This window comes from Aquila chrysaetos, chromosome 2 (assembly GCF_900496995.4).
Source record: "Aquila chrysaetos chrysaetos chromosome 2, bAquChr1.4, whole genome shotgun sequence".
NCBI lineage: Eukaryota > Metazoa > Chordata > Aves > Accipitriformes > Accipitridae > Aquila > Aquila chrysaetos.
The window spans coordinates 50,282,130-50,295,158 of record NC_044005.1 but is presented as its reverse complement, the minus strand read 5'-3'; the positions used below and the strand labels follow the sequence as shown (position 1 = coordinate 50,295,158).

General features: G+C 39.9%; 1 protein-coding gene across 3 annotated transcripts in view; it reads right to left on the bottom strand.

Moving 5' to 3' along the window:
• Positions 1–13,029, bottom strand: part of SLC1A2 (solute carrier family 1 member 2) — a 103,356-nt gene that overhangs the window by 15,491 nt on the left and 74,836 nt on the right. For all 3 annotated transcript variants that reach the window (XR_003926868.2, XM_030038709.2, XM_030038718.2), the window contains exons 7-9: positions 10,411–10,644; positions 6,490–6,684; positions 3,527–3,661 (exon numbers count right to left, since the gene is read on the bottom strand). Coding sequence is in view for 2 of the 3 variants with exons in the window: in XM_030038709.2 (XP_029894569.1) it covers positions 3,527–3,661; positions 6,490–6,684; positions 10,411–10,644 (564 nt within the window). In the remaining variant the exon portion in view is untranslated. The remainder of the gene's footprint in view (positions 1–3,526; positions 3,662–6,489; positions 6,685–10,410; positions 10,645–13,029) is intronic.

Sequence of the window (13,029 nt, the reverse complement as noted above, 5' to 3'; positions counted from 1 at the left end):
TAATGTCATAGTACCTATATTGCATGATAGTATGCAAAGAAGTTACTCCTGTTCCCTGAAAGCTTGAAAACTCGGTCTATCAACCTTACTAGATTTTAGAAAGGAGATTAAAATCTCGCACACCTGCTAAGTCAAAGACCAGGTGACATGTTTAACTTGCCTTACCTCTTTGTCATTATAGGAAAGAGCTCCTGTTTTCTATAGTTTGATTCAATTTATATAAGGCCCTGTTCATAACATCCAGATGTCAACTGGGTCTGAATATTCTGAATTTAGATCTAAACCAAGGAACAGAGTCAGAACTCAAGCAATCTTTTTCTGAGTTACTGAATGAAGGTTTAAATACCAGATCAGCCATTCAAGCCCATTTTCTCTAATTCCTGTCTCCTCAAGGCAAATATCACTGTATTTCAGGTTGTCCTATGATATTTGCTAAGCTTGTCAGTCTCACATCTGGAAAGTAGCCAGCTTCTGGCTAGAGCAAAAGAAGCTGGTTTTATTCCAGCTGTTGGCATATAATTACTGTCCTATTAAATGTCACTGCTGTGTTGTGCTTAGTTTTAAACTGAAAAACTATGAGTTGTGAAATCTTGGGAAACTTGCCTGGTGAAAGAGCTCACACTGTGTATGTACGCGTGGGAGAGGGAAAGGTTGAGCAACCTAATCTCTACATATTGGAGAGGCTTGAGAAGAAATCGATACAGAAACCTTTTGGCTCCAGTTTGAAGGAGGGAGTGCCAAGTTTAAGGACAATCAAAAGCCAGGTTTGCGTTACACCATGACCAAATTGTGCAAAACTGGTTTTGGTAAGACCACAGTTTTAGATGATGGTAGTATTGTAAAATCAACTGGTGTTCTGATATTTTCTTTCATTGGAAATATTGAAAAACTCATAAAGCAGGACAGTTTTTAAAAGCTTTCATTATCTGGAATTGAAATGTTATAAAAGAGCTATTCCAAATATTTCTACATGGCTGGTTGCATTTACACACTGGTTCCAGAAAAGTGGCTGGAATTGGTTCTTAAATATTTTATTAACTTTCTCTTCTACATTCTGTTAGAAATACTGCTGTAACATTATTTGATGGTCTAAAAAAATGGAAGAAGACAACGTTCGTAAGTAAAGAAAATATCTTTTTATGACCTTTTGTTTCAAATATTCTTTAGGTCTGGTTTGTGTGCCCAAAAGTTTGCTCAAAAGTTGGCTTGTATGCCTTTTCTTAACATCAGCAATGTCAGCAGCATCATTTTCCATATCTCATTAGATCACCATGGCTACCACAACACAGCCACTGGAAGATGGAAAATAAAGCTATTAGCTGTTGAATATATCTTAACTAGCACAACACTTCCTTCCACCAACAAACTTTGTCTTAACTTCACAGCTCTAGTGGCATGACACAGAGCTTTTCACCTCCTTTTTTATCTCTTTTCCCTTTACTTTTCATCTCTTTTCCCTTTACTTTTCATCTCTTTTCCCTTTACTTTTCAATTCTGGATCATGCTGCAATTGCGCTGCTGATTGTAAGGCCAGAAGGATCCAAACCCAACCGTCTGTGCTGAAATGTTCTCTTGCCTGGCATTTATTTTGGAAAGATACCTTGAAATATTTCTTTCAGAAGTACTATCCTTCCTATACTTACATTCATCACAGCTACAGCTCCACAGTACAGATGTTTTTATTCCCCAAGCAGGGTTGGATGAGGCAGCGGTAACAACACTGCTGAAGCCGAGCCTGAAATGCAACACCTACTAGTGGATCAGAACTGCTGGTAAACTTACAGCTCTGAGGTTTGCTAGTGTGGGCAGAGCTTCGCAGTCCACAGGAATATTTTTAAATGACATTTCCCTAAAAAAACAAACCACAGGCTCCTTTTGCACATCCTCCTACCAGCTGCAGAAACCTACCTATTTGCTTTACTTTGAGAGCCAGGAAAAACATATTTAAAATAAGTATGCACCTCCCTTTTGCTCTCCTCCTCCCAGCTGCAGATTCCTATGCTGCTTTCCTGTTTTCAGCCATGACCTCATAAATATAATAAACCCACAGAATATCAGATTTTTCCCTATGCCAGCTGTACTCTGACTGCTGAACCCTGCCTTATTTCACCATTCTGAGTCATGATATCATGATATTCAGTTATATATAAAATATGTAAGTCATCTTTTCCCTTTGCCTTCCCAAGCTGTAAATTCCTTTTTCATTTTTCCCTGAAGCAGAAATCAGAGCTGTGTGCTATTCTTCACAACTCTTAGTGACAAGATAGGTAATAATGGATAGAGTATAGCAGTAGATCCAAAATGCATGTCAGAAGATTGACCGAGTTCCTGAATTCTTCTCAATAAGCCAAAAGATAATGACAGAAAATTAATTTTCTATTTTATCTTCACATTCTCAACTCTGCTATTCCTTCTTGCATAATTTTAGTAGTGTATCGGGGACTGAAAGCTACCACAAGCGGGCAGCTGAGGCTGCTAGTGTAGGGGGAAATGCACAAATAGTACAGAGTGGTACTTATATCTCCCCTTCTGGGCACCACGGCTGGCACAACAGAAACATACATCTTTACTACGTAAAAGCATATTAGGGGAGAGATGGCTGTTGACCAGAAAATACTGTGCTGCAGCAGTACAGGACAATGTAAAAGCCTCTAGAGGCCAGTACAACTTAGAGGACTACTGAGTCCCTGTCAGCTCTGCACAGGTGACAGAAAGATATCCACATTGTCAAATGACAACATGAGAAAGGATGTGGTTTGGCATATGCTCAGCCTATATTTACAGCTTCTGTATTCAAATGTTGAAGAACAAAAGCCTTGGAAAACTACCTGTGGGTTAGCTGTTTCTTGTCGGAGGACCTGCAATGGCACTGAAGGACTTTGATCTCAAGTCCTTGAAAATGAGTCAGTCTTTCCAGTTTGAGGGATCTGTCAGTAAAATCAAACTAGGGAATGACCTTCTCTCTTTCAGTTTGCTTTCTTATTTGTCTTTGGTTTATATCCTGCTCTAGAGCAGTTTCTTTCTTAAAAGTATTTTACTTTCTTATGAACAAAAAGAAATAGACTTTCACCACTATGAACATAAAACATTTGATACTACAAATGCCCAAATCACCCTGTAACCTGCTGACAACATCCTGATGGAACCTGCATTTTCAGCATTCTTCCTTAATTTTAGACCAGAACTATAAGAAACAGAAATATGAAAGCAAAGATTAGAAAACTGCTCTTGAGCCATTCTGTGATGGAGAGGCATCATTAGGAAGAGGAAAATATATGATTATTTTACTTAGGTCTTACAAGATCCTCGGCTCATAGAAACTGACTTCAGTAGCTCTATAACAATTTCTACCAGCTGAGAAGTTGCTTTCAGTGTCTCCTCCTTCATCAAATAGCCTATTTCCTCCTTTATTTCATCTGCAGAGGAGAGTCTTATAGTTCCTTAAGATCAGCACCTGAAAAGCACTACGGACAAGCATTACTTCACTACTTTCTCTGCACTGAGCAGTGCAGTCAGCACAACTTACAAAAGCCAGTCAACAGCAACAAGCAAACTGATGTCCTGGGTAGGGAGACCCACTGCAGTAAGGATCAGAAGCATAGTGACAAGTCCCGCGCTGGGAATACTGGCAGCTCCAACACTTGCAAGGGTGGCGGTCAAACTGCAAAAACAAAAATCAAATGGGGGTAGCAGGAAGAGGAACACACACTTTCATTGCATATTCATGTGATCATTAGGAAGGTCTTATTTTTAATGATATCTTCCTAGAAAACTAATGACCATATGATAAATCATGGCAAGCTCAGGCCATAGTTTTCATGCTTGTGTTTCTCCAAAAATATTTATTAAGGGAGGCCAGATCTATGGGCCTTGTTCTGAGAGTTGTAAGAGAGTTGTCTGAGAGTTTTAAGTTCTTTAAGTTGGTCATGACATTCAAGTCTTTGGCCTGGTGTTGTTTTCTGAGCTCTACCAACACATCCAGTGTGTTGAATCCTGAGTTTTGATCATCCAGACTTGCTGAAGTTTGGTGGCTACAGGTTGAATTTTCAGGGTGGTTCATTTCTGTTTATTTATGGTACCTGAAGACTGAATTGTGAGGTAACAGCTGAGAGAAAGTGGTTATTACCAAGTACAGAAGAGTAAAAGTCTTGGTATCCAAAACTCCCACAGTACAAGCCAGTGGTGTACCAAGCTTAGATACAAATCACCCTAGATGAAAAAGCAAAATTCATCTGATTGTTTCATAAATCCAAACCTGTCTTTGTTTTTGCCTCTCTTATTTTTTGATGAAGACCAGTAGAGTGAATGTCTGTGCTCCAAATGTTTGTAAAAATGCAACACAGACCATAACAAATATCATCATTGGGCAATCCTACGAAGAACAGAAAATAAATTTGTCAGAGAACAAGCCAAGCAGAGAAAAACAGGGAGGAGAAGGAGAGGGAGAGAGAGGGAAAGGAAAAAGGAACAAGGAAAAAGCAACTTGGAAAAAGGAAAAGGGAAAGAGGAAAAAGTTATCTCTGTCTTTTTAAACACAGAGATGAGTAACATGGTTGTACTTCTGTGGGTGTAGCCAACAAATCTGAAAGTGCTTCCAACACAGAAGTAGGGGAAAAAGGTCTCTGTGGGGGAAATCCTCAACCGTGAGCCACAGAACTGATCTGCAAGGATGTTAGCCTGATTTAGAGCTGGCAGATGGCTGGGTCTGACTCTGACAATCCAGGTTGCAGTGTGCTTGTCAGGTGTCTGGGTTAGAGTGCAACCTGGCCTACTAAACACCCAGATAGGTCCAGCAGGTTTGCAGGCAGGATGCTCTGCTCTGCCGTCAGGCTCTGCGTGTGGTGTCAGCTCCTCAGGCGCTTCCAGCCTGAACTGGTAAGGGATTGCTTCCAACATCTGTGAAGAAATGCTCCTGCCAACCTTCCCACAGCAGCGCTTACAGGCCTGGAGGGGAATGAAACTAGCACCGTTCAGGTCTAACCAGTCTGGCTTAGCTACCATTTCCAAGATCACCCTCTCCCAAAGAAGACAGGAAATCAGAGGATCCACATGACCAGTATGAAGTAACTAGGGCTGGTCAAAGGCTAATTAAGTCTTCATGAGTTTACGTCTGGGTCATTTGAATATCCTCAGTTTCACAAACTAGATTTGACAGACAAAACCTAACAACCTTTCGTTCATTCGTATTGCCACCTCAAGAGATAGTTCTTGTCATATTGTAGCAAAAATGCTATACTGTATGAAGAGGAGAACCAACGGTTTTCTTATAAATAGCCCAAAGTTGCTGCCTGCTTAGTACATGTAAGTCACAAAGCTGGCTACACCAGCCTTGAAATGGTGAGGTTAGGAAGAGCTAATGGGTCAGTCCCTCAGAGGAGGAGAAAAGGAGTAACTTGGATTCAAGCCAACCAAATCTTTTGGACAACAGCTGATTCCTGACTTGAATTTCCCTGGTCCCAATTTAGATTAATTTGTGGCATCTCTGAAATGACTGTTTTCAGTCTTAGTAACAAATATGTATCATGCAGGTCTAGCATCTGCCTTCACTAGAAGCAGCCCTGAACCTTTTACAAACCTTGGCTTTGCTATTTCAGGGGTTGTTGGCAGGAAGTAAAGAAATAGAAAATGTGGAACTAGTATAGCTGGGCAAGAAACACAGAATCAGATATCCCTTTGCAGGAGTTTCTTTAGTGTTAAAAGGGTTTAATAAAAGAAAGGTGGGTGGGTGAAAACTACAGGAAGAAGGCAAGCTTGGCAGCCTTCACTTGTGGTTTCCATTTTAACTATTGAAAACATCAGGCCTGGTGCCTTCATCAAGTTTTCCATTGTAAATTAACTTTAGTTGCAGCAGTTGTAACTTTGCCATTGTTTTTTATTATCCACTTTTAATGGGTACTTTCCTTTGTCCTTCCAGATATTCAGCTTAGTCCTAGATATGACAATTTGATATGGAAAGACTAGAGCTAACACTTGCTGGGTTAGAGATAAAAAGTCTGGGAGTATCCAGACCATGCTGCAGGCAATCTCACCCTCAGGCTGGGCTATTCTCCGTCCATTTTGTTTGCTGTTGACCAAAGTCACAAAAAAAGTACAGGCAAACATAAACCCATGGATACATTTTTTAGGTACACTTTTTTCTTCCAATGTATATAAGCAGATACATTCTAGAAAGTTAATGCCCCGTATATCACTTGTAGTGTCACTCTATACTAAAAAAGGCAACGCATTGGACAGAGAATGCTGTATTTCACATTGTATTGTCAACTGCAGAACTGTGTAAGACACCACCAGCAGGCACTAAGGCTGAAAACAACAGAAAACGTATCTCACCAGAGAACCAGGACCTATGTATATGACATTCCTTTGCATATCATTATTAGAAATCCATGGACTTCACAGTGAATCCCACAGCTACTGAGAAGACATCCAACCCAAAGCTTCACATTTTACAGTCTTTAGAAACAAAGGGTACAAGTATTTTGAACTGACCTCACAGTAACTATCTGGCCTCCATCCAGCTCAATTCCATTCATCTGTGCTATGAAGATGGCAGCCACAGCTTCATAAAGGGCAGTTCCATCCATGTTAATAGTTGCTCCAACAGGAAGAACAAACCTTGTTACACGCTTATCAATGCCTAGATTTTCTTCAAGACACCGGAATGTAACAGGTAATGTTCCAGCACTGAAGGAGAGAAAGTAGAGAAGACATAACTACAGTATAATATATACACATAAGGGAGCAAAGTCAGAAATTCTGCTATCATTGTTTACATTTTCTACTTCCACTTTCTGCTATGAGTCAAGCCTGTTTCAGCCAATTTTTAAATTAAACCTACATTTAGCTGGAGGTGGGACTGAGGCCAAGACATGAACATGACTTGAAGTAAGGATGAGAGCTTGAGAGAGCGTAGATGAATTTTTCAGACTCATTTATGAATGATTTCTTGCATTTTGTTCAAAAAGACAAGTTCTGGATGTTTTCTGATGGACAGAACTATGAGCATAGGGAAAAAAATCCCAAACTTCTTTGATTGTGAATTTGCTCTGAATGGAGAAATCAGTGTTGCATTAAGGAATGAAAAAGCCAGGCAAAAAGATACAACCCATGGAGTTACCAGACACTGGAGGACAGAAAAGGATATGCAACATAGCTGGAGGACAGGAAAAGATGCGAAAGATGGCTTGAAGAGGGGGATAGCTCCTTGCACAGATCTACAGTGCCCTGCCTTTGTGGGAATAGTTGAGGCTATTGCATTCACTTGCTTAAAATAAAACACCTTCATCAAAAAACACTGCTGAAAACCGAACATATTCTTTTTCCCTGTAGATGCAAATATCTTCAGCTTTTTCCCCTCCCTAGCAGGTCTGCCTGCCTCAGGCAGAGTACTTACTGCAACAAGCAGGAAACCCAACACAGGAACATGTTTCGGTTCCTTACTTTTCTGTGTTATCTCTGAGGTCAAGTCCACCACTAAATGAAGCTGATTGTTGCCTCAGAAGCTGTTCTGAAGAGAAAGCTGACCTGGGCAAATTCCTTTTAATTGGTGTTTCATACAGAAGCAGCTGGAGCACATCCGTTGTGGTTTATTTGCTTTTCTTCAGCTAAGCTGGCAGAATTTCTCAAAGGTCTTCACTATTGTATCCCACTAACTCTGGTGTCATTGCCCCTACAAAAATACTGATTTGCTCATAGAAGAGTAAAGGACTAGACTCACCAAATTTTCTCAGATAAACACTCTCAGCATATTGTTGCTAGTGCCTTGCAACTTCAGGGTCTTTCCAACTCATTCATTCATCCACTACCATAGAGATGCTATTGGGTACAAAAAATGTAATCTTTCCATTTTACAGGATAATTAAACCACGGAAAAGGTAGATTAAGGAATGACTGAGATGATACCTAACTATAAAAATGTATTGTCGTAATAAACGTCCTAGGTTATCTGGAACAAGCACATAAGGCTGACTTATCTCGCATGGCATCGATGGAAACCCAAATCCTTCTGGACTGGCAGATGCCTGAGTCACTTCCTAAATGATTCCTCTTGTCCCACATCTATGGAAACATGAGTTAGAAGATAGGAGCTTCTAGATCCCCACCTTGTACTCAAATGACCAGACCATTCTTTGTTCACAGAGGAGATTTTTTTTTAACAGGTGCCGATAAGCCAGATACATGGTCCCAATCATTTCTGTTCTGGCATCTTTACAAATATATTTGTAATTATGATTTATTTTACTGTGTTTTTAATCAAAGGTTATAAAATACTTAATATTCTTTGGGTTTAGCCAAATCAGAGAGAATTCATCTTTCTAAAAACAATGTAGTATATTCTCTCATAAGTTACTCTAGCAGCTACATTTATAGCAGATAGCAGAAAATATCTAGTGAGTCACTAACCATAAACTACTAGTCAGTTTTCAAGTCAGTTCCAGGATCACTTTGCCTCCTACAGCAAAGATATTCCTGTATCTTATTAAAAGAAAAACAGAATAGAAAATGTAGTTCACTGACACACATTGAAACTCAGTCAGATAAGGTTCTTTTTCTTCAGAAATACAAGTCCCACCTTACCTTTACTGTTACAAATCAGATCATCAGCACAAGGTGTGTACCAGCCATGGCCTACCATTGTTGCCATGAACCCCGGTGGGCTCAGCAGGCAGGGTGTACGCAAATAACTTCCCTCTCCAGTTCTGCCACCTTAAGCAAGGACAGAGCATGGGCAGGCCACGGAGACAAAGTTTCTTTATTAGAAGAGCACAATATGGAGATGCCTTCCACGGTTCCTCAGCCTGGCCAAAGAGCTTTAATAGGTCCCTGAATAGGAAGCATTTGCAACTTCCAGAGGTACCAGGTTACACCATATGCTGGTGATTGGTGTCATGTGGTCACTCGTCTGTGGTGCTACAAACTGCTCCACTTCTGTTTAGCCAGTAATTAGGATCCAGATAGCAGTCAGGTGGTAAAGCTAGTGTCCAGGTAAATACATACACTGGAATCACTTAGAATCCCCTACATTTTTCAACTTCAGTATTCCAGCAGAAAAACATTACTTCACACTAAAAAAAACCCCACAAACATTGTGTATGGACACTGTAAATTTTGTACTGAAAATCTAAGTGGAAACTCGAACACTTCAATGAACAAAAGCCTTAGGGAAATTGTGGTTTAGTGAAACTCCTGGCCAGACTGTATCTCCTATAATCCTGCATTGTTTATCACAAAGCCACAAAATTGTTGAAGTTGGAAGGCACCGCTGGAGGCCACCTATTCCAACCACCTTGCTCAAGGCAGGGGCAGCTAGGGCAGGATGCCCAGGACCATGCCCAGACACGTTTTGTGTATTGCCAGCGATGGAGACTCCACAGCTACTCTGGGCAACCTGTGCCAGCATTCAACCACCATCACAGTAAATCACAGTAAAAAGATTTTTCTTGTGTTCAGATGGAATTTCATGTGTTTGTGCCCACTGCCTCTCGTCCTGTCACTAGGCACCACTGAGAAGAGTCTTGCTTCATCTTCTCTACACTGTCCCATCAGATATTTATGCACATCAGTAAGGTCCCCCCAGAGCCTCTTGTTCATCAGGGGAGAAGTTGTTCGGCAGAGTGGCTTGGGATAACCCAAAGAGGCAGACGAATTACAGTTCTTTCAAGGCATTCCTGAAATCAAGACTCCTCAGTTTTCTGATGGTCAGTTTTGAACTAGACTTTTTTATTTTCACCTTTTTAATTAAAATGGAAGATTAAATTTTCTTCAGAAATAAAACATGTATTGAAGAAAACCACTTTAAAATATGGTATTTAACTGAAAAATATTTTCAACACAAGATCTACTGACTGCCCCAATGCAAAGCATCAATTTATTACTGAGATCTGAGTTGCCTACACACTTTGTTGAGTCTGTTCTGTGCATTAGCAACAAGTCTAAAATGCTCAGCTCTTCAATGAAGTCCCCTTACTCTGCCGAAATGGATGAAAGAATAAAATGAGAGTTTTTTTTTCATTTCTTTCTTGAAACCTAGCACTGTTTATATTTTTTTTCCCCCAATGCAACGAGACTGGTCTGAACATGCTCTCAAAATAAACACAATTATCACTGTTTCCTAGTTGAGGAAGCAAGTACAGAGGTAACACAATTTGCTCAAGTCATTTGGCCAATGCCAGAAAAGAACACAAAAAGCGCGTCTCCCAACTCTCTGCAGTTGACTGTACAACCTGTCTAAAAAATCCCAAAGGTGTGTGGTTATTTTGATATATTTCAACACAACTGGATTAAAAATAGGTTTTATTCAGTGGCATAAAATGATTTTGCAGTGAAGGTCAGAACAGCAGATGTATTATCTCTAAACAGCAGCTAATAACCTGCTAAAAAATAAAGCAAGCTGTTATTTCTGAAGTGTACCTGGAAGCTGTGCCTAGTGCTGTGATCCATGCCTGGAAAATCCCAGCAAGGAATGAAAATGGGCTCTTCCTTGTTATCACAAAGTAAAGCAGAGGCAGGAAGATCCCTCCATGGATGAGAAGACCCACAATCACAGTGACCATGTACATGCCAAGTTGTCTAGCAACTACTTCTAAGTCCTTGATTGCAATGATTTTTCCACAGATGAGGCAAGCAATGCCCAAAGGAGAATACCTGGAGAAAGAGAACAAGCATAGGCAGAACTAGTCTTTGCAGCGTAGTCATAAAAATTGTGCTCAACAGAGTATAGACTGGAGAAAGAGGAGGGGGTCTCAGGCTCAACACTGAGATGCAGATCAGGAATTGATGGAAACTCAACAGATAGCTTTCAAATTTTTTTAAAAATAATTGCCATCTCCAGCGAATTCACCATCTACTTCATTTTATTCTATCCCATCGAATGGAATATGCATTTCCTGAATAGTCTTTGATCCTGGAATAACATCGTACAAGAATACTATAATGTCACGCAGCCTTGGATCATTATGAAGAGTGTTGTAGTATTTGTTCTTAATACATTTTACAACCCATTGCTTATCTGGTTTCAGGGAGCTGCATTATTTGCTTCAGTTAAACTATCTGTTGAAATGAATTGCTTTTATGTCGAAGGCTGCAAATGTTTCCATTATGTACTTTCAATAATTTGGACAAATGCTTTTTAGTTTATGGATACTTCATTAATTATGTGCTTTTCTTACTTAAGGTAGGGGTTTTGTCACCTCAGTCATGTGATTCCTCGATGGCATAAATGGAACTTTTAAATAGGATGATAATGGTAGCACAGCTTGGTAATAAAAAAATTTGAAATGAGGGGATATTATTTTAAAAATGTTAATAATCAGCTATAGTGAAAAATGCCTGAAAGTGCATGGATAGAAGACAATATTTACACCTGCACTGGTAAAGGTTAGTATGTTATATAATTTTAAGTGACATTCACTTTCTCTATCTGTTTTATAAAACTTAAGCTAGGAGAAAATAATGTGTGTAATGTGGAGAAACAGTAAACAAAATGCCTCTCTGAAAATAAATGGTAATGGTTATTTTCAAAAGTGATCTGTGATTTGGATGCTTAATTAAAGACAATACAAAGGAAACTGACTTTCAGAATATAAGTGCTTCATGTTTTCTGCAAGAAACAGAAGGTCTCTCAAGCAACGTGTCCAAAACCTGGAAAGCCCTCAGCCACTTGAAATGCAAGGCCAGCTGTTATACCAGTTATCATAAAAAGCCATGTTTCAATGAACTTGATGAACCGTATTTCTTAAAAAGAATCACATGGTGTCAGAGCCAGATGTCTGATTTGTTTTATGTTTGTGTGGCAATGTCACAGGAGTTACAGCTCTCTGCACAGAGAAATCATAAACCAAACAAAATGTAACTTTGTCTTTATAAACACACATTAAAAAAACTGCTTCTGGTCACAACAACTCTTTAAAAATTTTAGACAGAGGTGAACAAGTGCAATTCCCAACAGTAATCTCCTTTCTCACGAAAAGAGAAATAAAAAGCACATCAGTAAAAAGTAAACATTTACAGTGAATTTCTTGAAACTTGATTTCCTGCCATTGCAACACTGACTACTAGAGAAAATTTGTACTGTAGGCAAGGTATTATGTCTTGGGTGTATCAACTGGTGCTAAGTGAAGTAAGAGTAAATTCTAGCTCTTGCAGTGTTATGAGAGTATAGTCACTATCTCTCCATAGAGTCGAGAGCAGCAGGTTACAATAACTATTGAAAGCAGTAGGGCTTTGTGAATAAACACAATTGTTTTTATGCAGCAAGATCATCTACAGAAAAACAGAAGCCTAACAAGAATGCAAAGTCATTGCTTCGAGTTCTTTCTTTTGTTCTACACATTTCCACATTGCTGATGCTATCTGCATCACTCTGGCGTAACAGTCTCCCTTTGAAACACTGATGATGCTGAAGACTCATGCTTCAGGCACCCTGCTCCCTTCTCTATAAACTGTGTCCATCTAGAGCCTCAGAGAAGAGGCATACTGCAGCCTTGTAACTCAGTAAAACACTTCCAGGGACACCAGGGAATCACAGGGAGCAACGAGCCATGACACGTGTGTCGTATTGGAGTGGCTATTTCTGCTCTCAAAGACCTAGGAGACACAGAACACAGTAGTACAATGCCAAACCTAGCAATGCGTTTTTATGTTCTGAAAAATTGGTTTTGTGTGATACGGCCACACTCGGCACTGCATACAAATAGCTCTGGGGAAGCCTTCGGCAGAAACATCCTAAAAACAAAAGCGAGAATCCCCTTCCAGAAATGTAAACAAGGGCTCAGGCTTAGGTTAAGCCACCCCGCTGAAGGCAAGCCAGGCCCCATTATTACAAATGGGTATACTTCAAACACAGGACAGACACCTTCCAGTGACCCCACTGCAGTGAGGTTGTAAGACAGAGATTCTGCAGAAACTATGGGTGGAGGGACTACACATCACTGAAAACTACTGGAATTTTATTTAGTGGTAAAGTGTTTTTACGACAGAAGACAGTGAATAAAGTGTGTCTCCAGGCTTCTTTGTAATTATACCTCCTAG